Here is a 27,724-nt window from a genome sequence, read left to right as displayed (position 1 = left end):
TTAACTGATGAGGATGAAATATGATTTTTTTTTTTTTATTTGAATTTGATTTTTTTTTTTTTTTGGAAAAATAAATAAATAAATAAATAAAGCTTGATATATAATTTTTAAAAGATACATCGCAAAAGGCACCATGGTATTATTATTACTATTATTTTTGGAAGTACCATGTGTTTCAGAAATTAACTTGAGGATGAAATATGAAATGTAATTTTCAGCTATATTTTTTTCTAACCATATAAAATACTGCCAACCTTTTATGCATTATTTTAATCCATTCATTGTCAAATCTAAATAACTAAATATGTTTTTTGATATTAAATATATAACTAGGTCTAGAATAGAACACTGCAAAAATACATATATATATATCAGACATTACAATCATTTTAAATTCCCGGGCATTTTATTAGCTTCTGACCTTGGTACCATGGAAATACCATGATTTTTGGACAGCATGGTAATATAAGTAGCTTGGAGTATCATGTAAATACCATATGATATTCACTGAATACCATGGTATATATAAAAGTCCCATGTAACTGCTTCTTCTAGAAGTGAAATGGTTGCTCACTTGTTTTCTGCAAATCAATTCATTTTAATGCAAATGCACACAAAACACTGATTCATGTAAAGCTTAGGTCACAGGATCATGACATTGCAATCCACATTTCAAACTCTGCCAAACCTCGACATCTTGTCATCCACTTACACAGCAAACAACAAAACAAATTAGTCAGAGGCTGAAAATGATCCTGGGAGACAGAGCTCAGATTTCAGCTCGAGTCAGCTCCGCAGAATATCCCGTCGATCCAAACAGAAGGCCTTTAATTTCTCAACCAGAACAAAACACTCAACTTCTGGACCTAGACATATGGCCAAACGTCCCTAAATTCATTAGGAAAACGCAAGCCGGCTAGACCGGACATACAAGACCTGGATGTCTGTGAGGGTCTGGGATCTATAAATAAATTACAGTGTCTACACAAGAAACAGATACATTTGGGTGTCAATAAGAAAAACCAACAGGCATACCTTGCGATGGCTTCCTCTATGGGGAAAAAATACATCCAAGGAAAGTATTGTATGTGTCAAACTCCGGAAAAAAACCAAGAGGCCAAAAGCAAGGCACACAGTCTCACTGTCACTGAGAGGGTGAAGCTACCATCTGAAATAGATTGGCACGGACATTCACACACACACAGATAAGCATGGCAGCTGAGTTAACACAAGACTCGGCTATAAATATCCCGTAGCAAGAAGAGGTGGGACATACTACCCTGTTTGGGAAACACTTTACGACTGGATAAGTGCTGTTAAACGGGGGAAGCTGGAAATGATTTCGATACAGACGTTACTAGCTGTGCAACCAGATGTAGATGATTTCAAAACATGGTAGATTCATTTGGCAGTAAGAGTTCAGCAGGGACTTTGTTAGAGTCAGATTCCTTTGGATGTTTTAGGATAAAAAGCGCACCTGGATATTCGTCAAGATATAAACCTGTGAAAACACAACGTCTTGGCAACAGCTAGAAAAAGAACACAAGTCAACTATCCGCAGGCTTCCTAATGGCTGCCGGCGCGATTTGACGGACAGACTCAGCTGTGAGACGCAGGGGGTGGGAGGTGAGAGCTGTGGGAGGAGGTGTCAGAGAGAATTAGAGAGAGAACAGAAGCGTATCATCACAGGGAGGTACCGCCAGAGGCAAATGGATATTACGGTTTTTGAAAGAGGCCGAATGAAGCTGTCATGGAGGAATATCTTCTTGATCTCAAGATGATCTCCAGATTACAAATTTAATCTTTGGCTAACTTAATTATCGTCTGTTAAATCGATTTCACATGAAAGGTCTTGCTTTATCTTAAGGCATATTCATGAAAAAATAAAGCTTAAAAGGTTGTTTACATTTTGATGTCAAACAGTACAGCACTGCGCTAACAATGCCAAGGTCATGTGTTTGATTTCCAGGGAATGCATGAACTGATAAAGTGTATATCTTGAATGCAATCCAAGTCGCTTTGGATAAAAACGTCTGCCAAATGTGTAATTTTAAAAATGCATGTCAAAAAAATTAAAAAGGGTCAGTTTTGAATTCCCTCAATTGCATAAGAAGACAAAATATAAACGCATTTACTGTAAAGCAGCACAAACACTTTAAGGAAAAAACTTTGGTGAGGCCGTGAGGGGAACTGACTAGTCTAGCAGCTAGGGGTGTGACGAGAGATTAAAATGTGATGAGATTTCTCATTGAGGTGAAAAGCCGTCTCGTGATACTGCCATGATGGAGTGTGAGGGTGAAATTAGGATAGAATATGCCACCGCTACGTTTACATTACGCCTCCACTGTTGTTTTACTTTTTATAGAAATAAAAAACACTTAATTCAGTTGGATAACAGTTGCGTCAATCCCATCCAGCTCATCCAACATGAGCAGCAAAGTCGTAGGTCGTGCAGCAGGAATCAAAGTTCACTGATCACGTGATGAGAGCATGTGACGAGATGACTGACAAGACCATGGCGGAGGATTCGTTGCACAACAGAGCATAAGCGTCCGACAAATGTCTTATCTTGTAGAATGTGCACTCAGCATCGCCGCTCCCTATTCTAAAGTAAAATGCAAAAATAGAAAGCGAAAGTAAAACGCGAGTGCTCATTCAAACGCGATTTCAATACCCCACATTTTGAAAGCGGCTATCTGATGCATGCAAATATCTCCCAATATGAAAGCTATCTTAGGCTGGGCTGTGTAGTTTTAACGTTTTAACCATCTCTGTATCATGCTTAAAGAAAAATTTGGTCCCTGTTTGCACTTTGAATATTGAGCACTTTGATTATGGTTGCACTTATTGTTTGCACTTAATAAGACTAAGAGAAAACTGTGCTATTCGTGTTTATTCATTTTTATTTCTATGATCAGTTTGTGGAAAGGAGTTCAGTTAGGAGGTCAAAAGTTGTAGAAGCTCAAAAATCATGTACAGTTCTGAGGTCTGAAGAGACTCATATGAAATCATACAGGAGAAAAGTCAATCAGTTGAGTTTGTGGTTAATCCTTTTACAGTGCATGAGTAATGTTGTCTTTTACTGCATATGATAATTCATACTCAAAGTAGAATTGAAATGACATTCATTACAAGATGATTAGTCAAATCAAATGCACCTGCAGACTACTGTTCTAGTCATCCATTTCATCATTGAGGATTTCTTAAAAATACTGTGTAAAAATCTCATCTCGTTCTCGTAAGCTGTCTCGTCACACCCCTACTAGAAGCATTTTGATTTTTCATAGCTAAAGACATTTAGACATTATGACTCAAGTGTCCAAATACTTTTGAGGCCTTTTCACATCTAAGCATAAGGAGAGAGGTAATTGAGGACAGATTTTACAATATGGGGAGGATAATAAACCCAAGAACCCTTAGATTCATTTGAGCTTTGATTATAGCTGCAGGATAGAGGAGGACATCCAAGAGAGGACTGTTTACTCCAGAACACTAATGCACAGCTCAATCACATCAAGATCTAGTGAGGAGACTTAGCTGCAGTTCCTCGAAATGGCTTTAACATGCTCTGAAAGTTGCCTAATTGAGGTTTCAGTTTATAAATCTCACACTAAAGAGTTAGTTTCAATCGACAAGTGCCCTTGTACTGGTATAAACAGAATAAATCCCAAAATCAAGGAGACAACAGACACGGCAACACGAAAAGGGGGCTTTTATTTCTGAACTGTTTTTATAAGCAGTCCAACACACATGTTCCTAGCTGTTCTGAAAAACAAAACAAAAAAACAAAAAATAATTTTAATAACAATTATCATTCATTGAATAATATTATCAATAATTATTATAATCATCATCATCATAACCTTAATGGTAATAACCCCAGACAGTAGTATTTGCGTTTGTTTGTGGCACATGAAAAAGAGTTTCGGTTGACTGTAAACCCGGATACTCGACAGCTCCGTGCCCTAGGTAAACCCACGCACAGAGGGACTAGCTCCCCGACCAGACAATAAATATGAAAGAGAGCAAGAGAGTCCTGTATTAAACGAACAAAAATAATAATCTGTAACTCGTAGGTACAATATCTAAACTTTTATGTGCAAGATCTGAGCTGATTCTTCACCACAAATAGTTGAACTCACATCAAACCCGATCCCTTCCCAAGTCAATTTTTGTGTCTACGTCGTAAAATCTTTTAAATAAACCTAAGCTCATTTGTTTTCATTTCATATACACATATATACTTAGATTTTTGTTAGTTTGTTTTTCTTTTTTCTTTTTTTTATTCCTATTTATCGTCCTCTTCCATTTCGAAACCTGCGTTCGCCCACAGACAAATTCACCGCTACGGAACAGACACACAAGCACTTGAATGAAGCAAACACTGACGAAGTGAATGAAAAGCTACCATTAAAATAAAATATAAAACCCCTGAATAAAACATGGATATTTAGGACTGGCGGAGGTGCCACCCTTCTCGAGAAACGGGCTAGCAGTTTCAAAACACGGCACCGGCCGTCGCCGGTCAGTAGCTTTGAGGCGTATCGTCAATGACATAGGATCGTTCGCGGCCCACTTGTTCCACGTCACCTGAATTTGGTCACATTTTGTACCCTTTCTCAAACTCGTCGACACTTGCCTGTCAAAACGTACCAATTTTAGTCTGGAAAATAGGCAGCGAGCGTCGCACGAGCTTTTCATTGGTTCAAGGACATTCTCCTACAGTCGTTTGGCACATGTTTTTTCATCAGCTTGTGAAGCATGATGGAAAAGTGCAGTGATAATATTTCAAAACAAGCCATTTTGGTTTCAAAATAAAAGCCTTGAAGGGCACTAAAACATCCTCAGGATGGCACCTCCCCGACACTTAAAGGCTACAAAAACTGGTCGACTCCCAAAGCCCTGCAATTTTTGCAGAGCGTCACATGCAAATCACTCGAAATGCACAGACAGGAGTCGTAGAAAAAGAAAATTACTGCATGGAAAAAAAAAAGAACCTGAATATACATGAAGAAAACACTTCTTTAAAATCATCTCATGCCTGTTAAGCTGTGCTCGTTTTTCCATTCAAACCAAAAAATAAATGCACATAACATGCTCAAAAAAATATGTAATCTATAGAAATCTGCATTTGCGTCACATTCAAAACAATATAAAAATTTAAACTATACTCAAATCAAGCCTTACAACAAATGGTTTTAAGTTCTCTCCTTTCACGATCCAAGCAGCCCACCTTTCCGAACACCTGCGAGTGCGAGCGTCCTACCTTCGTTCTGAATAACAGTGTGTCTGCCCGTGAATGGATAATGGTGATGCCGCGTCGGCATAACTAAACACAGAGACAGACAGAAGACCTCCTCGCACCTCATTATGAGATAAGTCATTCAACTCTCTGCTCTTTCACAACGATGGTCCTAAAAGAGGCGCGAACGCACAGTTCTCTCAGCCTGAGGTTTGCACGTGCCACTGATTGACAGATGTGAACCCCGCCCACCCCGCCCGCCCCCAAGCTGAGACATAGGGACAAACACAGACAGGCAGAGACAGAGATTCGCCATATATGCAAACATTGTCAAGAAGATTATACTGTAGATGCACAGAGAAAGGATTCGTATATACAGTCGGATAAAAGACTCCAGGGATGCTGCTGCTGCTGCTTTCTTTTCTAAGTGGTCCCTCTAACCGAGACATCATGCATCATCAACCGTCCACTGGCTGTTCAAGCGACTGGAAGTCTGCAGTTCAGTTATTTCCTGTGCGTTCAGGTTCCAACACTGTTCTCGGAGACGCGGCCTGGACTCGAGGAACTCTCCGGTGTCTCAAGTCAACATTTATTTCATTGGCACTTTTTGCACTTCTGCGGGTTCAAGGGGGAGGGGTTGGGTTCAAGAAGGGGGTGTGTCCTCGTAAACATCCCGCCACATTCCTTCCCATTGTGTCAAGCAGCGTAAATCACTCCACCCTTGAGAAAACAAACAAAAAAAAAAAAAGGACGAAGAGAGAAACAAAAAATACATTCAAGGTGAAAGAAAAGAATTCTTCCAGGTGACAACATGGGGGCATTTCCTTTAAAGCAACAACACCTACTTCGTGTACACACACAAGTACACGCATTTAAATGCATGTGAATGGGCGCGCAGCAACCCAAGCGAATTTGGTGTTTACAAGGGCTGAGCACCAAAAAAAAAAAAAAAAAAAAAAAAAAAAACAAAGAAAGAAAAATGCTCCCTAATTTTTTACACGGTACGTTGTCCTCTGAGAGCACAACTTGGATGTGCACAACACTCGCAACTCATGCGGTTACACTTGCTCAATCCGACAGAGAGTGTTAAGGAAGTGTCGAAGACTTTTGTACTTTACAAGTACAGGACAGGGGTCGGGTGCCACAACAGTCCACAAATCCGAGTCCATTTAGTATGAAACTGCATGCATGCCATGCGCCCACAATGTTGACAAAGTGGTGCAAAGCATACGCTTCAAGAATGGCACAGTCAGTGAGGTGGCCTTGGCGTTTCCACAAAAGGACATGAAAAGACAATGGGAGTGATATCGTTCAAGCCATCGTCTAATGAGATTGTTTCCATCTGATTAGCTCTCTCAGGCCGCATGGCTCTAGTTTCCCTTGGCGAAAGGAATCCACTGGCTCCCGCAGCAGAGGTACTGATACTGTCCGGCTCTAGCACACTGCCACTTGGGAAAGATGCTCCAAGTGGGCATTGGTTGGGTTTTTAGGACCCTTACAGCAGAGGCCTTTTTCTTTGCCTATATACGAGCATGCCAGCGTGTGCAAGGAGAATGTGGGAATCACAGAAGAAACAAGAGTGACGTGCTCACAACAGAGGCGCAGTATATCCCAGCCTGCACCACTGGTCAAAACAAGATCCCAGATTTATCACTGATTGTTCTTTAGCATTATCCTGGAGTGACGCCAACCCCAAGGAACTGTGTATGTGTGTGCATTTGATTGACGGACAGTTGAGGAACAGCAGGGCACAGTCCAGCAGGACCTTCCGAGATGGACCATGTGGCGGCTCACTGTGCCGGTTGGGAAGCCTGATGGTGCTGGACAAGCGTTTTGCTGGGAGAGAGAGTGTGAGAGCGTGTGCATGTGTGTGTTGATGAAAAGGATGGAGAGGAGAAGGGTGGCGGGAGGTGGGCGGCTCACAGGCCGTTGCTGTTGCGGTGAGTGAGCGGAGGTTTGGACAGTTCCACCACGTTAGATCGCCCCTTGCCGATGACTTTGGGGGCACGACGCAGCAGCTTCTGGGCCTCGGTGAATGCTTCGGTGAGTTCTTTCTTCCACTGTACGAACTCTGGGTCACTCTGTGAGAAGAGGAAGAACATTAGCAATTCATTCTCATCTGGTTTATTATTTGAACAAAGCAAGAACACCAATGGATAACACCCTAGTGAGCTACATAGACAGCATGCAAAGGATATTTAAAGGGATAGTTCACTCAAAAATGAAAATTATCCCATGATTTACTCACGCTCAAGCCTTTCATCGTAAAAGTAATCTACACTGCTCCAGGAGGTTAATAAAGGCCTTCTGCAGTGAAATGATGGGTTTTTGTATAATATATATATAAAAAAATCCATATTTAAAACATTAACTCTAATAACTAGCTTTGTACGCATCGATTTGCGGTGGAAGAGTAACCCCTAACCCGTCGCATGACGTAATGACGAACACGTAAGCACAGAGGATAGAGCAAAACAAACACCGGTCATGAATTAGAAGTCTAAAACGAGACTTCTGCCCCCCCCACAACCATTATAAAGCTTGGAAGAGCAAGGATATTTTTAAATATCTCTGATTGTGTTCTTCTGAAAGAAGATAGTCATATACACTTGAGGATGAGTAAATCATGGGGTAAAAAACTGCCTAAAAAAAAATTTCTATGCTTTCACTATTCTTTAATCCCTCCCTGTAAGTCACTTTGGATAAAAGTGTCTGCTATATGAATAAATATAAATTTAAGTATTGATAGAAAAATTGTTCTAAAAAAAAAAAAAAAAAAGTACCAATATTTCGGTGTGCTTTGTATTTTTTGTGCCTAGAGTATCGTTAGCATGCAAAATGGATTGGAATCAGTCAAGCTGAGGGCTCATCCATTTAAAGTGAAAGCTATTTGTATGGCATGAGCTGCCTGTAAAAAGCGCCCCTTATGTGGTTTAATTTCGGCTAGAATCAATGTAAGGTCTTCAAATGAGCGGACATGCACTTCTGATGTTGCTCCAGCGCTGATGGGAAATATATTCCCGGCAGAAAGCAGACTCAGAAACTTCAAGAGATAAGGAATGTTTTCTTGAACAGAAGTTCACATACGGAGGCCAACAGAGACTGTGCTTTTTTCTGGATAATTTAATATTTTTATATAAGCCTACGGAGGACTTGCTTTCATTTTTCTGAAAAAGTAAAAAGCCAGCAAGGCAATATAAGAGCAAAAGGGGAAGAGAGAAACAAAGGTTGGGCATTATAACCAAAGCTTTATATTATGGTAGCAGACAATATACACTGCCATTCAAAATTTTGGGATCAGTAAGATTTTTTAATGTTTTAAGGCACCAAGGCTGCATTTATTTGATTTAAAAAAAAAAAAAAAAAAAAAAAAAAAACTGTAATATTGTGAAATATTACAATTTAAAATAACTGTTTTCTATTTGAATATATTATAAAATGTATTTATTCCTGTGATGGCAAAGCTGAATTTTCAGCATCATTACTCCAGTCTTCAGAGTCACATGATCCTTCAGAAATCATTCTATTATGCTGATTTGCTGCTCAAGAAACATTACATTTATTATTATCAATTTTGATAATATAAAAGATTCTATTTCAAATAAATGCTGTTCTTTTGAACTTTCTATTCATCAAAAAATCCTGAAAATGGTACACATCTGTTTTCAACATTGATAATAATAATAATAGTTTCTTGAGCATCATATTAGAATGATTTCTGAACGATCATGTGACACTGAAGAGTGGAATAATGATGCTGAAAATTTAGATTCGCATCACAGGAATAAATTACATTTTACAATATATTCAAACAGAAAACAGTTATTTTAAATTAATAATATTTCATGATATTACTATTTTTTTGTTTTGTATTTTAATCAAATAAATGCAGCCTTGGTGAGCATAAGAGAGTTCTTATAAAATAAAAAAATAATAAAAAAACAAAACGGTAACACTTTAGTATAGGGAACACAAACTATTAACTGCAACTTTTCCCTCAATAAACTCCTAATTTACTGCTTATTAATAGTTAGTAAGGTAGTTATTAAGCTTAGGTATTGGGTAGGATTAAGAATGTAGAATAAAGTCATGCAGAATAAGGCATTAATATGTGCTTAATAAGTACTAATAAATAGCCAATATTCTAGTAATATGCATGCTAGTAAGCAACTAGTTAAAAGACCCTAAAATAAAGTGTTGCCAAGAAATCTTACCGATCCAAAACTTTTGAACGGCAGTATAATTGTTTTTTACTGGAAAATTCATGGAAAAAATGTCTGTCGTTTTTGTTTTAATATTAAATTATCATGCTGTAATAGCTTTTTTGGAGGGATAATCCAGTCAAATATCCAATTAAATATTTTTATTTAATATTATCATATATAAGAAGCCCACAGAGTCAGTGCTTTACTTTTTCTGCCCTATTTTTGTGACTGAAACCAGTTTTCTTCTCTTTTTTTGACATATTACTCTAGGTAACATTTATTATTAATTGTATATTATTATTATTAATTATTTCATCTCATATGTGACATTTAAATACAAAATGTATGATTTATTCTGATATTTGATATTATTGATTTATAATCATAAGACAACTTACTAAAGTTTGGTACGGATGCATAGGGAACAATAAAAATGAAGCAAGATAATACAAGAGCAAAAGGAGGAAGAGAGAAACCCATGATGAGAGTGAGAACAGCATGAAGGTGCCCTACCTCGCACTGCAGGACAAACTGTTTCCCTCCTTTGATCCTCAGCAGGATGCACTTTTTGTCCTTGATCTGCGTCTCCTCCACAGTCACGATCTGCTCCATGGTCAGCAGGTTTTGCTGGAGGGAGGAAAGACTAATTAGCGCACCCCTCAAAGAGTCTTCTCACAGACTATCATACTGAGTTAGTGAGGAACACGCCATGCTACCCCACTAGCTCTGGGCGGGAGGGATTTTATCCTATTCTTCAGGTTTATGCATCTATCGGTGTCACTTACACTGAGGAAGAACTTCTAGAGGTTGTCTCAGACTACGAGGGAGGAAAGACACGGGTGACAAGCTGTTCTTGTACTCAGTGAGTCAGTGTTTGTACAACAGGCTGCAGACGTAGCATCTCATGTAACCGTCTGATCTCGGATACCTGACTCCCATCAGACTGAAGGATAATGGAAGACATCTCACTTCTGTACAAACATTTTCCCTCCAAATGACACAACTGCATTCAATCTGGTTTCTAAGGACCTTGATTTAAAGTGCGCTTCTTCTGTGTGAAAACCGAAACCGTCTCCCCCCCAAGAAGCCTTTTTCTCACTGTTCCAGCTGTCAGAATAGAAAATGATTTTCAAACAACACTATATCACAGCATAAAACTAGGGATGCAGTGATCTTTTTTAAGTAATGGAAGATTTTTTTTTTCTCTAAGGTTAGGCAAAATGACCAAGGTTTTATATTATGGTAACAGTATATTAGACAATATAATTATTTTTGCTTGAAAAATCATGGATTTTTTTTTTTAAATATTAAATAACTTGTAATGTTTTTATAATTTTGTTAATTAAATATTTTAGTGTAATATTATCATATAAGTTCAAAAATACAAAACAAAATAAAACAAAAATAAAATTAACATTTTGTTCACTGATCCAGTTGCCAGAATAGAAAATGACTTTTCAAATAACATTAGAGCATAAACCTAGGAATGTACATAATATTTTTTTTATTATGACATAATAATTGTGTTATTTTTGTGTCATTTTAAATAGATTAATAGAAAATCATTATTTTAAACTGTAATATATATATGTAGTAAGGATGCTGATAATTCAGCTTTGATCACAGGAATAAACTATATTATATTTTAAAGTATGTTAAAATAGAAAATCATTATTTTAAATTGCAATAATATTTCACAATATTAGTGTTTTTTCTGTATTTTTGATCAAATAAATACAGACTTGATGAGCATAAGTCAAGTAATAAACATTAACAACAGTATTTATATATATATATATATATATATATATATACACACACACCTTTTAAATATTAGATTACCATGTTTTAATGGCTACTTTTGAATAATCCAGTGAATTTAATATCAAATTGATAATTAATGATAATATGAACTTTTTATTTGGAACAGGATGGGTGCAAACTAAAAGATCATACATAAAATTAATGACTTAATTTAGTCTGTCATCAAATAAAATAAAATCAAATAAATTAATTAATTAATTAAAGCCAGGTTGCCTCTCTAAAGGTGAAAACCCAGAACAACTGCAATGTAATCAAGTATAGTGGCCTCCCTCTCTGTCCGTTTCCATGCATCTCATCTCCAACATGTTCCACAGGAAGTGCATTTACCCTTCAGATTGAAGATTCGGGAGCTCAGGGAGTTAAAAATGCAGGAAACTGGTGAAATCTGCACTTCTTTATCTTAGTTACAGATCAGGGCAGAAACTCTCTGGCCCCAGGGAATCTGCAGTGACCTACTTCTGCATTACACAGACCTGCGCGCAAACGCAATTGCTTCCTCCGGATGGGAAAGACTGAGGATTGGTTTAGTGGTGGAACGAAGCAGAGGATATTAAAAGGAGAGGTTGGCGTCTCAATGGTTCACGGCTTCACTTAACCACCCAGGCTGCAGGTGAACCTGCGTCACTATGGGAATTCCACAACAGGATGGAACACTACGCAGGGCATAAGCTAAACTCTAAAGTGGTGTGATTCTGTGACTTTCCTTCTCAGAATATTTAACAAAATCCTGCTAATTCCTGGTCTAAAAGAGATGATGAAAATAAAAGGAGAGGGGGAATCAGCTAAAATGCACCAGACTCACCTTAAATTTAGTTTTTTTTAATGTTTTAGTCCAATGTTGCTACAGAGTATGGACACACAGGCAACGTTCATTGTCAAAAAATGGTCAAAAAACCCTTACATAGATTCAAACAAACAAAACACAAAAACACTTACCCGAGACTCTCCTTCACCTCTCCACTCAACGCGGTTAGGAAATAGGTAGAAATACCGCCGCTGCCATTGTGTCAGGAAGGGGTTTCCTAGCTTCAGCATGTAGCCATGCATGATACAGTCCTTCCCCAGCGCATAGTCTGCACAAACACACACTGGCAATTACATAATGCTCAATTGTTGGACACTCAACATCATGTTTGTATAAATATCTTTATTTACTTCAATTTTACTATTTTCTCATTCATAGTCATTGTATTTTTTGTGTTCTGCAGAATAAAGTCATGTTTAGAAAGGCAGGAGAGTCAATAAATGATAATTTTTTTGGGTCACCTATTACTTTTAACTCTCTGAGGTTTAACCTATACGAATTCCTACTCACGACTCCCGTGCTTGTATCCTAGGGTCATGACGTATGCGATAAATTCAGTGTTTGCTAAATTACACGTGCTCTTTCAGATCTATTTCTGACCATCACACAGACGGTCATGTGATGGGCGCTGTGTCTTTCCCTTGAGGGAAGCATGCGGCACCAGCTCTGCTAACAAGTACGTAGGGTTCAAGCCTGTCCTCGAGGTCGCTGGTGGAACTGACACTGGACCCGTGAAAGACGATTAGCTGACGTCACCCGGGTCTTTAATTCATGCTAGAGAATGTAGCACTACCGTAGCAGAGGCCATTTTCTTCTCTTGGCACCGCTGTGTGAAATTACTGCTTGTCAATTCCGTATACGGCTTATGATTTAAGGCAAACTGGAGTTTCCACCAAAAAACATACGATTTTGGACCGCCTTAAAACCTGGGTAAATGACCGAGTGCTGCAGACGATGTGACGCCTAGAGCGGCTGTTCATTAGATTTCATGAAAACGCATTAAAAATATTTCTCTTGACCCTCTGGAAGTCCAAATTACAAGGCACTCCCAAGAAACCCGCTACAGTTCTCAGAAGTTGAGAAAATGAGAGTTTGCTGAATAAGAGCAAACAGGATGTTTACAAACAGCATTTTGCAACCAGCTGTTCTGTGTACATTGCCATGACACAAATACTAGTGACAAACTTCTATATGAAACTGTATATGAAAAGATTTATCAAAAAAAAATACAAAAAAATTCTATGTTAAACACATTTCACTGACAATGGTGACAAATACGTCACATGAGAAGCTCTGCTACACATAGCATATAAGCTTTTTAGTGGGCTAACTTCACAATCTTAATATTCAATAATATTATTGATTTGACTGCACTGACACTATTAGATGAGAACTGAACTGAGCTGGACTACTGGATGACATCACTGTTTTCTGCAGAACTGCTTTATAGATGAAATTAACTAATTTAATAATTGATGATCTTTACAACAGAACTGAATCAACAATGAAATGACTTCAGCTGAACAATGACACTGTTTTCTTTTAGAGCTGCTATACAGCTGAAATTAACTCTGTTTGCATCATTGAATCATTTTCCTGTTATCACTGTGAAGCTGCTTTGAAACTATTTGTATTGAATTAAGTGCTATATAAATAAAGGTCACTTGACTTGACAATATCAGGGCTATATTTCAAGATTCAAAATATAGATAAAATATTTTATTGTTTTATAATTTAAGTATATAAATAATTGAAATAAAAACGTAGTGTATTTATTTTATAAAATATAAAAAGCAAGACTTTGTTTTTAAAGAAATCAAGACTTGCATTCAGCATTAATTAAATGTGACCATAAAAGACATTTATAATGTTGCAAAATATTTCTATTTCAAATCAACGCTGTTCTTTTGAACTTTCTATTCATCAAAGAATTCTGAAAGAAAAAAATTCTCAAAAATATTAAGCAGCACAACTGTTTTCAACACTGATGATAATAAGAAATGTTTCTTGAGCAGCAAATCAGCATATTAGAATGATTTCTGAAGGATCATGTGACACTGAAGACTGGAGTAATGATGCTGAAAATTTAGCTTTGATCACAGGAATAAATAACATTTAAAATATTAATGCTATAATTTCAAATATATTACAAAAGAAAACTTATTTTAAATTGTAATATTTCACAAAATTACTGTTTTTTTCTGTATTTTTGATTAAAATAAATTGGTAACACTTTACAATAAGGTCTCAGTTGTTAACAGTTAATATTTTAACATGAACTAACAATGAGCAAAACATTTGCTACATTATTAATCTTATAATCATTATCTAATGTTAACAAATACAACTTTTAATTTTAATAATGTATTAGTATATGTTTAAGTTAGTGTTAACTAAGATTAATAAATGCTGTAGATGTATTGTTCATTCTTAGTTCGTCAACTAAAGTAGTTAACTAATGAAACCTTATGGTAAATTGTTACAAATATATTTAGCTTTTGTGAGCTTAAGAGATTTGTTTAAAAAAAACATTAAAAATCTTACCGACCCAAAACTTTTTACAGAAATATAAATGTATTATAAAATAACATTTTAATAATAAGCCGTCGTACAATAAGGAAATTAAAATTTGGGGGATTATGCATAGAAAATGTCGTCACAATAAAACATCCTAATGTGCAGTGTCTCACCCTCTTCATGCCCCTGCTGCTTGTTTTTAGCCCGCTTGCGTGCCTCATTTTTATCTGTGTCGCTGTTGACAGCATCATACACCGTCTCGGCTACCTCCTGCTGCCAGCGCTCGGAGATCACCAGTGGAAAATTCTTATAGAGCTCCTGATCACTGTCAAGCAGCTAGGAGAGATACAAAGATGACAGTAACATTCAATTCAGACTCTTTCTGTCTAAATGGGCAGTCTCAGCAAGAATAAGTTGCATCCTTTATGCTGGAAGTCAAATTCTGGCTACAAGGGAGCAATTTAAAAAAACTCAAAGCATAATGGAAAATTCCTCCTGATTTCAAAGCATGAAACAAGCTCAAGTGCTCTTAGATTTTATTCTGTTCTCTCTGTGCTGGACGCAATCTTGGGTCCACTTGAAAAAAAGTAGTCCACTTTGATGGTCACTGAGCTGAAGCAAAGACATCAGCCTTGAGCACCAAGTGGAATAAGTGAAAAGTTTTGCCCCACGGTGACTGGTTTTACCTTAATTCCCTTGGTGTCTTCCTCGTCGAAGGAGCCGATATCAAAGGCGTCTGCAGCGTTGACCTCTCCTCTGGGGGGAATGAGGGGTGGGGGGTACTGCAACCAAACAGCAGATGCAGAGAATTAATATTACACAGATTAATATTTGTTAAAGCATTATAAGCCATAAAGCAAGCCAACCAGCAACTAGTTGAATCACAACATAAACTTATTTACAGTATTTGAGAATAGGGAATTAAAAAAAAAAGGTACAAGACTGTATATTTAACGGCTTCAGAGATGGAAAGAAGTACAATCCAATGAAGCATTGTGAATGATGATCCAATTAAAAACGATGGTAAAATATAAAACAATTCAATTAAAGTTGTTGATTATATCTAAAGAAACAATATATTTGCAAGTTTATTGCAAGATAAACATATAAATACACATTTTTAAGTATTTTGATAGAATAGTAGGACTTTAAGTCATTCGTGAAGCTAAATGGGAGCGGGTGTTCCCTGCAAGCTCTTTTGGCATGATTTGCTTGCCACAACTCTTCGATTGGTGGAATTTTCTGTACAGCATCATCACACACAAATAACAAATTGTATGCAAACATGTAAACTGCACATAAGAGGAAGAGATGACCGCGTTCACTTGTTCTCCGCGCTGCTGCGTGAAATGAGGCGCCTGTACAGTGAGTCATGCTACATTAAAGAGCATCAAAACGGCATTTTTTGTTTGAATTTCATGATAAAATGGACAGAATTTGAAAGATGACACTTTGGCAGCAGGGGGTGGGGAACATTCAGTACGCCATGAGAGTATTGCAGTACGTCCCGTGGATGGTGTATTGCGATTTTTCAGGTCGGTTTGAATATCATTACACCCCTAATGGGCAATGTAGTTTTTCACCATGAAATCGATTAACAACCTCATAAAGATTTTTATAAGTTATCATTAAAAATGAATTTACCTATGAAAAAAAATTACTTCTGAAACCCAACTGTTGCACTATTGGCTCAGAAACTATAACTTTTTATATATATATATATATATATATTAAAAAAAAAAATCATACAGAGATCTACAGATTGCGCACACTAATGGGAACACTGCTCACAGGAAGTGATTTGAGGTCTGACAGTAATTGTCTTATGAAAATGTATTGTTGAAGTCTTCACTTTGTGCATTGATGGTGCTGTAAAGGAGATGAAATTGGAGTCACAACTTCCTGGAGAGGATTTTAGCCTGCTAACAGCCACTGTCAGCACTCTAAAACACACTCTCCATGATAAATTCATTCCTTTTAAAACATCACCACTAAAAAGAAAAAATCTTAGCTTTGCTAATCGATTGTTGGATGACTAATCAACCATCTGGACTCTAAATTAGATCAGTTAAACATTGCAAAATGTTCTTGCTCTGGCCATTGCGATTTGTTTATAACTTTTTAAACGGCTTTAAACGGTCCTTAATCAGGGTTGTAACATAAATTGGGGGCTCGTCCGGGATTGATCTGAACTGCCTTTGTTTGTAATGCTACTTTTGTTTTTTGTTTTTGTTTTAACTAAATGCTTTTGATGCAATGCTACTTTTGTTTCTGTAGCATGCTCTATTTAATGCAATGCTACCTCTTATTCTAACACATTATACGTTATGAGCAATTCAACAAGGCTTCTATGGGCTGATACCGAAATCAGAAGGTCAAAGGTCTCACCTTCTGGAGATAGACCTGCTGCCAATCGATTCCCTTGAAGAACACATGCTCCTTTACCTCTGACGCCCTACAGAGTGTGAAAGAGATCACATTCAGACAAGGAAAGTCAAATTTATTTGAATAGCGCTTTTCACAACAGACACTGCTTCAAAGCAGCTTTACAGAAAATCATGATGTTTATGTGTATAATATCTTAATACTTTCATGCCTTATAGATGTATTCAGTAGATTAGATCAGTGCGATAATTTACATTTTGCGACTATACAAACAATTTTGTGAAAAAAACAAACAAACAAAAAAAAAAAAACTGGCTTTGCTATAGAGTATATATTGCTTTACAGGTAAAGTAGGATGTACTTTATCAACCATCACCACTTGCTACAATACAACAGGTGACCAGCAGGTGTCAGCAATTCAGAACGAGCTGCAAATAATTCCCAGCATGCTCTTCTGCCTAATCTAAATGCTTCCAGACAGCCGCTCCATCCAGACAAGAGGCATCAAACAATTTTTTTATTATTATTTGTGTAGTTCACTACAAACAAAATACAAAAAACAACAACAAAAAAAAAAACATCAAAAATGGTAGAGCAGTATTTCAGATGTCTAATCTTGAAGATGGAGCATTTGACTTACCCCCGTCCCAGACACCCCAATCTTTTGGCGACATCTCGCTGTAAAAGTCCTTCCAAGAGGGACTTAAGCTCAGGTGAGAAGGAGTCAGGCAACTCCACATTCTGAAGAAACAAAGAAACAGGAAGTGGCTCATGAGTCTGATTGATGTCACATTAAACATGACTTTATGCAGCGTTGCCTGGTGTTTGACGAGTCAAGTGAGTGAGTGTTTGCTTTTGTTTCATTAGCTTTCCTCATCAGTTACACAGAACAATCATTAGTAAAATGCAAATATGCAGGAACAGCAAACTTTCTAGTTGCCATCTAGATCAACAGAGCATTAACAGTACAGAGTGCTTAACCATATTTAAATATCCTCATAATCATACAAATGAATGTGAGGACAACCAAAACACAATTCGTTTACGTAACAGGCAGTGCACCAACTGCACATTCAAATCAAGGTCAACATTCACCAAAGTCACAGTAAATGCAGACAAAACAAACGCAATTCAAGCTGTCAGGTACCATCACAGTAACACTGAACTAGATAGCAGGGTATTGCGTTATATGTTTTTTGAGTGGTTTTAGCATGTTTTTATGTAGTTGTTAAATAAACTACCTTTTATATTCATCAAAGAACCCTGAAAAAAATTAAGAAATGTTTCTTGAGCAGCAAATCAGCATATTAGAATGTTTCTGAAGGATCATGTGACGCTGAAAACTGGAGTAGTGATGCTGAAAGATATTTTTAAATGTATATTAAAAAAGAAGAGAGATATTTTAAATTGTAATATCTCACAATATTACTGTTTTACAATATTTCTGTTCAAATAAATGCAGCCTTGGCGAGCATAAACTCTATTAAAAAAAAAATATCGCACTGGCCTCCAAACTTTTAAACAGTAGTCTACGTTGGCCAATGAACCTCTGGGTCATGATTAAGTTTTCCAGTCCAATCTTAACTAGATCTGATGAGAGTATAAAACCGCTTATTTTACAAGTTACCTTCAAAATCCTTGACTAATGAAATCTGGAGATCATTTTCCCTGGGAGGTCAGCATCCAAAAACAAACCTCAATAGCTAAATTATTGTGTCATGATTGCTCTGAGTCCACTGGAATGTCTTTTATTTTGTATAAAAAAAAACAAAAGATTTACTGCTGGACATTATAAGAAAGAAAGAAAATCAAACCTCTGAACATTGTGTCAGCACTGATAGTCTTGGCTCAAAATCTTTGTGCTCCAGTTTCCAAACAAAACATGATCATCTTGCCTGTCAGAGGAAAACTGTTTAACGTCTTTGCTGAACACCACCTGCTTGGACACCGGACAGCTCTTTCTGCTGTAGTACTACAGTTGTGTCCCAAATGATGCACTACGCACTAATACACTATGTACTTGTGCACTATGTACTCAACCGTGTAGTGTATGAATTTAATGTTATTTTGTCATTCAGCATCGGAGTCTGCCAGCCCCTGTCTATCATTAGAGATTTTGCTATATTTTGGTATGTAAAAAATATAGCACTATTGAAACTTAAGAGTGATGCAATGCATGAATGAGAATATAAAGAGCAGGATGTGCTTGATGTGCTGACTAGCACACTGCCAAAGTACGCACACAGAAAGCTGCCTATCTCAGAAGGCGATCGTGAATTTGGGACATGCTCGATGTTAAAAAGTGTTACTAAGTACAATAAGCAGTGAAAAAGAACTCAATGCGGTGCACGTGATGACTGACACACAGCGTAAGCACGGGCACAGAAAGCCGCATCTCTCAGCATGTAACTGCAAATTCAATTCTCTTTCACGTCTTATTGATTTGGTAGAATACACACACAATTATGTCAAAATACCCATCGTGTGGAGTATTCATGTAAACATAGCCAGTTATGTCTCAAGTGAAAGTAAACAGTTGGGTGTAAACCGGATGTGTATCAGTATAATGGATCCGTTTGGTCTTAAAGTGACAGCAGCCTAATTTACCTGCTGCTCTGTGTCATTAATGTGAATCAAAGAAAAGAAAAAATAACTTGCTGCTTTTGACTAAACTTTTTTTTTTTTTTTTAGCTTTAATAAGAATAAATTTACATTTATTTAAATTGTATTAAATTTCTGTACTAATTTTAACTACATGTTAAATAAACCTATTGTACCTAAAAAACTTAATTTGTTTAATTCCTATTTTTGTTATATTGTATTTGTATTGTTTGTAATTTATTTTTTTTCTTATTTTTATTAACAGAAATGAGATAAAATAACACAAAATAACTATATTATGATATATATCATTATCATGAAATAAAATTTCTCATTTCGTGAAATAAGAATTATTGTTTTAAGTCATAATGACTCCTTTGAATCGAACTTCATAAGCAACGAAATAGAGTCTGACATTAGCATGTTTCTAAGCAAGCTAATACTTTAATAAGCACAAAAATACATGGCACACACAAATACTGTGCATTAGTATTTGTAGAGTTGTAACTATCTTCTATCAATACTTTTTAATACTGGAATTTTTTTTTTTTTTTATATAAATTCCATTTGCCTTGAGTTGATTCGCTAAATTGTCGCAATATATTCTGGGACTGCCGTATCTATGAAAGATGCATGCATTTTAATCAAAGCCAGGTATCTAAGAAGGTAGCATATTTTTGCCTTGGGAGAATTGACGCCTAAGTAGACAGCTCACTTGTGTCTTAGTTATAAGGGAAACCACAAAAAGTCCCAAATCAGCATTAAAAACAAGTGACTTCCTTTCTAGTGACTGTACAACAGTCAAGAGCGTGGCATCTCGGTGAGGACTAAATTACTGCGATGGTGAGAGGAGGACAGTAAATGCAAAGCGTGGATGCAAATTCCTCTCCATTAGCGTTCCCTTGTTAAACATAGTGGGTGTAAAGGCACAGGTGCGCTAATGATGAAACGCTCCCTCTTCACTTCCACAGAAAGCTGTGGCTCGTTTATCTTTCTCACGTTTCATGGCAATATCTATCATTCAGCATTAAGCAGCTCTCAAAAAGACACTTTCCAGTTTGAACTTGAAGTTTGAACAGCATTTATAGGTAACACTTCACTAGAAGTCTTTAAAGCTATAACTAAGATCTGGATGGTTGATAAAATGTTCTACATGCTGTCTACAGATTAAATTAAATTTAAGTTAAATTTAAGAATTCACAGTGTATAGTGTGTACAGTGCAATAGCAAAGAGCTTGTTTACATTTTAGACAAGTCAATTTAGCGATACCGAAAAGAACCACATGGAGATGCAAAACAAAACCAATCGCCTGACTGCATATACCAACTACACTACACGGATTCATTCAGAATTACTAAACACTGCAACATACACATGACAAATCCAAACATTATCCAGAATGTGTGTGGAAACAACATGAATGTAGTGAAATGTATAAATGTGGATAAATACAATGTGCAATCAGGCACATTCATATCATGCATCAATATAACGGACTCATGCGTGCCTACTGTACGATTCCTTTAAGCCACCACAATCGTCTTTTCCTTGATTGCAATCCTCATCCATCAAAACTTCACTAGCAAGACGATGGTTTGTTTGATCTACCAACGAAACGTAGTTTGCGTATCATCTGGCCATGGATGTTTCGGCGTTCCGTTCAGTCTGTACCTCAATTCTCTCTGATGACGCAGTAACTACCGCGAGGGGGGGGGAATCTTCTTCAGTCTGTCCAATGACAGACTGGAGAAATGTGTGCGGTAATGTGACAAAAATATTTAAGACCAATCTAATCTGAATTTAAGACATTAATACTTAAGGCCTTTTATTAGGAAAACTTTATTGAAGACATTTTAAGGACCCACAGCCACCCTGTTCTAGGTAACCGCTTTTTGGGGATTTTTCTGACCATTTCATCATGCACAATGTAGAACATTAAATTAGATCACTCTAATATATATATATATATGTCATTGTGGGTGATGGTACATGAAGACAAACAACAGAGAATGACAAAAATAAAGCTGTGTGTGGTCACTTACCATGGTAAGGGTCATGCGGTCAATCTCATGTTTGTCTTTGGTCTTGTGCTGCCTGAATGGACTGTGCCTGTGAGAACGGAAGAAACAGAGTTCATGTAACCGCACACAAAGTGCGCAGCCTCGCCACCTCATACAGAGGACACATGTAGTGATTTAGCAATGACAGGTAGGCGGGAGGGGGGTTTCCATGAGAGTTCAAAAACGTTCCACTCTCAGTTATTGACCGTGAGACACAAGCATATCATTGTCTTACTCATCGCCTAGGTGTAAAGCAAAAATTGAGATGGATCGGCATCCATCAGATGGGCTTATTGTTAGTGTTGCTACTGAACTTAACTAAAACCTCAAAAAGTAAAAACAAAATGATACGAGTTATTAATATAAAATTACAAATAATCATTTTAAAATAAACACACACATATATACTTAATAAACATGAAATGAACATCAGATTAGTAAGATTTAAAATGCTATAAATTATTGTTATAAAATTATAATAATTTTAAAATGTACACACACACACACACGTTTTGTATGTATATATACACTTATGTGGAGTGTAAAGTTTCATTGTATAGAGCTTTCCATGCCTGTTCTGAACTGCTTTTATTCTGCTTTGAAGAGTGTGAGACATACACCTCAATGGAAAGACATGCATGTACCAGACTCCGCCCCCATTACATCTTCCTTTCACCCCCCTCCCCCCCTTACCTAGCAACAGTTTCAGTGGTCTCCACCCCCTCTCTCTCTGCCTTTTTTCTCTATGATGTCTGCTCCTGACCTCCTGCCTCCAAACCCCTGACATTTAAACTTTACACTCTACATCAAACAGGTGAGAAACACAGACAGAGACTAAAAGAGAGCGAGAGAGAGACAGATAAAGAATTCATGAGCGGGCCGCTGCAGAGGGCGGTCTTACCCTCGCAAGAGTTTGAACAGCATGCAGCCCAGAGAAAACCAGTCGGCGCTGCTGTCGTACGCTGTTCCTTTCTGCAGAACCTCAGGTGCCATGTAGCCATGGGTACCTCTGCAAACACAGCAATTAATGCACATTAAATTCAAAGTGTACACACCCCCCAGGCTGAGCACACACTGACTGTAAACACAACAAGGCTCATTCTCATACATAACACAAACAGTCAAAAGAACTGTTACATTACACATAAAAAGGTCATTTTATTTGAAGTCCACTCTCCCAAAAACTAATTTTGTTATGCGTTTACATTTTGTTTTCCATCCTCTCTTTGACCCTTTGAATTTACCAGGATGATTTTGCTACTGTGCCTTTAAGATTGCACCGCCTATATTTAAATGAGACCATTTGATAAATAACTATCTTTTTTTTAAAAATTAAATTGGGGCTGACAAGGTTGGGGGTAAATATGTAAAATTTATGTATTTTAAAAAATCTTATCCACAACAATTTAATTTTTCCAACATTGTTTCAGCTTTGCTTTGTAAACATCAGAGTCTGTCTGCTTATTGCACTAAGTATTGGGTCAGCAAGATTTCTTTTTAAATAAATTACTTTTGTTCAGCAATGACACTTTAAATTGATCAAATGTGACAGAAAAGACATTTATAATGTCACAAGATTCCTATTTCAAATAAATGCTGTTCTTTTGAACTTTCTATTCAAAGAAAAAGTATCATGGTTTCCACAAAAATATTAAGCAGCACAACTGTTTTCAACAAAGATAATAATAATAATAATAGTTTCTTAAAAACCAAGTCAGCATATTAGAATGATTTCTGATGGGTCATGTGACACTGAAGACTGGAGTAATGATGCTGAAAATTCAGCTTTGCATAAGAATAAATTACATTTTAAAATATATTCAAACAAAAAACAAAGCTCCAATACGCTCAAGCATGAGTATGAGACAACAAAGAGCTTGTATAAACTCAGAGGAACATTGTCAGAGAACAGAAGTAACCGCACTTTCCCCAAACAAGAGACATTTTTATTTTATACTAATAAAAGATGAGGTTTTGAACCCTTGTGAAGAGGAACTTACACGCTGGCATGAGGTTTCTTCTTAGAGAAATCGCAGGCCAGGCCCAGGTCAGAGATACGAACGTGTCCATGTTCATCTAAGAGGATATTCGCAGGCTGTGGGGAACAAGCAAGTGATGTGGAGATTAGGACACAGTCCAAAAAAAAAAAAAAAAAATCTTTTTAAGAGCCTGATAAAGCAACACCCACAAAAACAGCAAAAAATTTAATAAAAAAATAAAAAATACAGCAATGGTGTAGGCACAAAGCCAAAAGTTTCCAGACAAAAAACATTGCCCATGAACTAGGCTTGCTGCGATAATTGGTGTTACCGGTCGGTGTTCAGCCGCAACACCGGTTACATCACTTGCCCACCGTGGCACAGCCCCCCCACTGTTGTTTTGATTTTTTTTTATAGCAATAAAAATCATTTAGTTCAGTTAGAGAACAGACACTACAATTAAAATCTGAACATGTCTGCTCAATTCAGCTCAGTTGCAGCACAGATCAGCAGAAGAAGTCAGATTTCACCTCACTTCGCCCATTTCGCCCCACTCCTGACTGGATGGCGGAATATTTGGTTTCAAAGTAATGTAAACGTAAAAGCGTCTATTTAAGCGAGTTTGTCATTGTACTGTTTTGTTGTTGTGTTTTTCATTAAGAATAATAATGAACCCACCATTACCGCCCCTGAATTGCAGCTAATTCAAAATAAAATACGCACGGCTGCAAGGGCATTCATAATGGTGCGTCCACTGGCATGGAGCGAGCGTTTTCAGTTCATTCCTATGGAAGTTAAGCTTCAATAGGAATTAATTGAAAACACTTGCTCTGCTCTTCGCCCCCTGATTCGATATCAATTAATATCCTATGAGATTTCCTATGAGCCATATATTAGCATTAAACTGCTGGTATATAAAAAGATCTGCATGATGGTTATTAAAAAATGATCTTCCACATAAAACCATCAGCATACAGGTTTGGAATGATATGAGGGCGAGTAAACAAGAAATGTCCCTGTAAGAGACATATCACACTGGAAATCTTCCCATGCTTTATGGTTCTCAGGAATGTTGCTCGAAGGTGTAAGCAAGCAAATGTGATCTATTTCACGCTGAGTTTTTCTTCTACGCAAATCAGCAGTAATACTGTGGAAAAACAACAGGATCGCTCGCTCCCAGAACGCACCCCGCTCGCATGTGCAGTCTCCTGTTTCAGGAGCTTGCCAGGGAAGATCCTGCATATCCTCAGCAATCTGGCAGTGTGAAGTCCAAACATCTCACTTAAAATTGCATAATTCACAACGATTGCATAACTATACTCCTGCTGCTTCCACACGGAGGGTCGGCAAATTACATGATATTAGCGGTCATCACAATGGCAGTCTAAACTCTACATTTGGGACTGTAGGTTAACCTCGACTTGCTCCGTCATATGACGTACTTTTCCGTTTAAAGACAATAAACAGTGCTGCCAAGAGAGACAGCTCAGCCAAACTTAATAAAAAATAACCTCAGACGACGACGCAAAACAGATACAAGCTTACATTACAAAATATACAAACTCCAATGGAACATTTCATTTTCCCTTTTCAGCGGAAACAGGGAATCACAAGCATAGGTTTTCCAGTGACAGAGGACAGTACAAACAATCCTCTCAGTGCGAAAAAGAACAACTGGTATGGCGATGAACTCACCTTGAGGTCTCTGTAGACGACAAAACGATTGTGCATGTGTTCGAGGCCCAGTATGATCTCAGCTGCATAAAAACGCATATCCTTCTCACTGAAGACCCCGTGCTGAGACAGGTGATAGTGAAGGTCTCCGCCTGAAAGACACATGTACAATCAAACTATTAAACTGTGTTATAAATATATGAGATAATCAATAGAAGATCAACAGAATATCATCGCAATAAGTTTGTAGGCAGATTTAAAAAAAAATCTAAATTAAAGTAAATTAAGTAACATAAAAATAAAGTAACAAAATAAAGCATAATAAAACAAAAGGCAAAAAAAAACCAAATACTGAATAAACTCCTGTTCTAATCTCATATTTTAAAACAATGTATATTTAAGGGTGGGATCAGTAGATTTTGAAAAACGCTGTTGGACATTGTTGATATTTGAAATCAACCCAAACAAACCCACCCCTCTCTTCATTGCTCCGCCTCCAAAACGTAACATAACCTCGAAAGGGAACTCGCACTCCAATACTAGCCATCCTGCTCCGATTCGGTCTCGAACCGTCTGCTGCTGGCATGCGAGGCAAGTGCACTAACAATGACGCTAAACACCGCTTTCTCTAGCAGTCATCAGTGTGCAGTGGTTTACCTGTACAACTCTCACTATCTGGCCACTGTTACACACGCAATGCGAATGGATGTCTGTTTATCACAGCTGAAGTGCAACAAAATGCTTCATGAAAAATAAAGCGCAGTTGATGAACGAACGACAAGGAAGCACAAAAAAATTAACTTGTACACAAGAGTAAACACAAAGTGTTCGTTGTTAGTCACCAACAGCACAGAAGCTCCAGACAATCAAACCCAGTGTTACTCATATGAGAAGCGGAATCAAAGCATCCTCCGCGGATGTTTTCAGGCCTTCCCACTTAGCTCTCTCCAGCGCTGGAACGCTTTTCTAATATAAACGCAGTCCTAAAGTGCTTGCCCAGTCATAAACCTTCATTCCAGTGATATTCTTTTGAGCTCTTTTGTATTGTGTCCCATCTCTCGTTCTGCAGTTTTTCTCCTCTGATTTAAAATATCCCTCTTCCTCGTTCTCTCTCCTCGACCGTCATATGCTCCCTAATGCTGATTGGTTAGACGTTTGTTGTTGGTGTCAGCCCGACTAACTTCCAAACAGTGTTTTTGAAATTCTACTGAGACCACCTTTAATTGCAGTTTGCAAAAACACTAATCCTCTCTAATTATGTTTCAAGTTGTAGGTTGGTTAAGGATCTTCTAGTCTACCCAGTATGAGTTTTTAATTAATTAACGTAATTTGACTGAGAGATGTCACATGAACAGCCACTTAAACACGGTCTATTTCTGAGAATTCTGGGAAAATGTTTACCATTCTGATATGTATCAATATGATCACCGGATTCACGAGTGTCTAAATGTTTTTACAGAGTTAATTCCACTTTTTCTGAAGTGAGTGATGTGATTGTTTCGCAAATCAAGAAGGACGTTCAGAGAAGTGGCCCATGCTGCAGCGCAGATACAGGAAGTGTGAGTGTGTCTGAAGAGGAAGCTCCGCCCCATGTTCAGGCTGACATTGAGATATTGAGGAAGGCCAAAATGAGAGCCCTAAATGGCCTTCTACAATCTCACACTGGGTGGTGTTGGCTTGGATTGGTGAGATTCACCAATTAAAAAAAAAAAAACCCTCAAATTTACAGCACAAAAATATGCTCACGAATCTAAAACAAAACATCACATCAAATCACTATGAACTCATAACAGAGAGTCCAAAGCATTGCACTTCTGTTTTTCTTATTTGGAGTCTTAAAGCGGCCGTGCACGGGACAAGAAGCGTTGCATTGCATCTAGAGGTATCGCAATTCGATAAAAATCAGCAATCTTCCTCCACGCAGCTGATTTCCATATTTCTGCATATAATTCAGTGTATTTCCCAACTTCACCTTGAGTTTTTCGTCGTCTTTTTTTTGGGACAAATATAATGTAATTTAACTGAAAACTATGCTAGTGGCGCGGCAGGATTTTGAACAGTGTCCTGAGTCGTAGCTGGGCGCTGATGTGCGTACACTCATAGAAAACAATGTGTTTTAATTTAAACCATGTGGCGTGATGAGGCGCTTCTCATCTGGTGTGCGACCCCCTTTAGTCTTTTGGGTGACGAAAAATGTATGAGGCTTTGGCATTTGGCATTTAAATAGTTTATGAAAAAATGCCTCATATGTTGGAATTGGCTTGAACAAGTCTTTAGACCGAAGAGATGATGGCTGCCCTTACCATTCATCAAGTCCAGGATGAAACACAGTTTATCAGGGGTGTGGAAGGCATATGTCATACACACTATGAAAGGACAATCCTGCAGATAAAGAAAGAGATAGAGAAGATACCACAAATGAGACAGGGAT

General features: G+C 37.4%; 2 protein-coding genes across 7 annotated transcripts in view; both read right to left on the bottom strand.

Moving 5' to 3' along the window:
• LOC127519709 (unconventional myosin-XVIIIb-like) overlaps positions 1-3,472 on the bottom strand; it is a 62,843-nt gene extending 59,371 nt beyond the window's left edge. For all 6 annotated transcript variants that reach the window (XM_051907167.1, XM_051907168.1, XM_051907169.1 and 3 more), the window contains exon 1: positions 1,036-3,472. The gene's annotated coding sequence lies outside the window, so the exon portion shown is untranslated. The remainder of the gene's footprint in view (positions 1-1,035) is intronic.
• Positions 3,473-3,695: 223 nt separating this feature from the next.
• Positions 3,696-27,724, bottom strand: part of grk3 (G protein-coupled receptor kinase 3) — a 60,631-nt gene continuing 36,602 nt past the window's right edge. The window contains exons 10-21 of the mRNA XM_051907176.1: positions 27,597-27,675; positions 25,315-25,445; positions 23,641-23,735; positions 22,542-22,649; positions 21,623-21,689; positions 17,619-17,719; positions 16,982-17,048; positions 15,280-15,375; positions 14,767-14,929; positions 12,208-12,344; positions 9,961-10,074; positions 3,696-7,323 (exon numbers count right to left, since the gene is read on the bottom strand). Coding sequence (XP_051763136.1) covers positions 7,162-7,323; positions 9,961-10,074; positions 12,208-12,344; positions 14,767-14,929; positions 15,280-15,375; positions 16,982-17,048; positions 17,619-17,719; positions 21,623-21,689; positions 22,542-22,649; positions 23,641-23,735; positions 25,315-25,445; positions 27,597-27,675 — 1,320 coding nt within the window. The 3' untranslated portion in view covers positions 3,696-7,161. The remainder of the gene's footprint in view (positions 7,324-9,960; positions 10,075-12,207; positions 12,345-14,766; positions 14,930-15,279; positions 15,376-16,981; positions 17,049-17,618; positions 17,720-21,622; positions 21,690-22,541; positions 22,650-23,640; positions 23,736-25,314; positions 25,446-27,596; positions 27,676-27,724) is intronic.

Source organism: Ctenopharyngodon idella, chromosome 10 (assembly GCF_019924925.1).
Source record: "Ctenopharyngodon idella isolate HZGC_01 chromosome 10, HZGC01, whole genome shotgun sequence".
NCBI lineage: Eukaryota > Metazoa > Chordata > Actinopteri > Cypriniformes > Xenocyprididae > Ctenopharyngodon > Ctenopharyngodon idella.
This window is presented reverse-complemented; position numbering and strand designations above follow the sequence as displayed.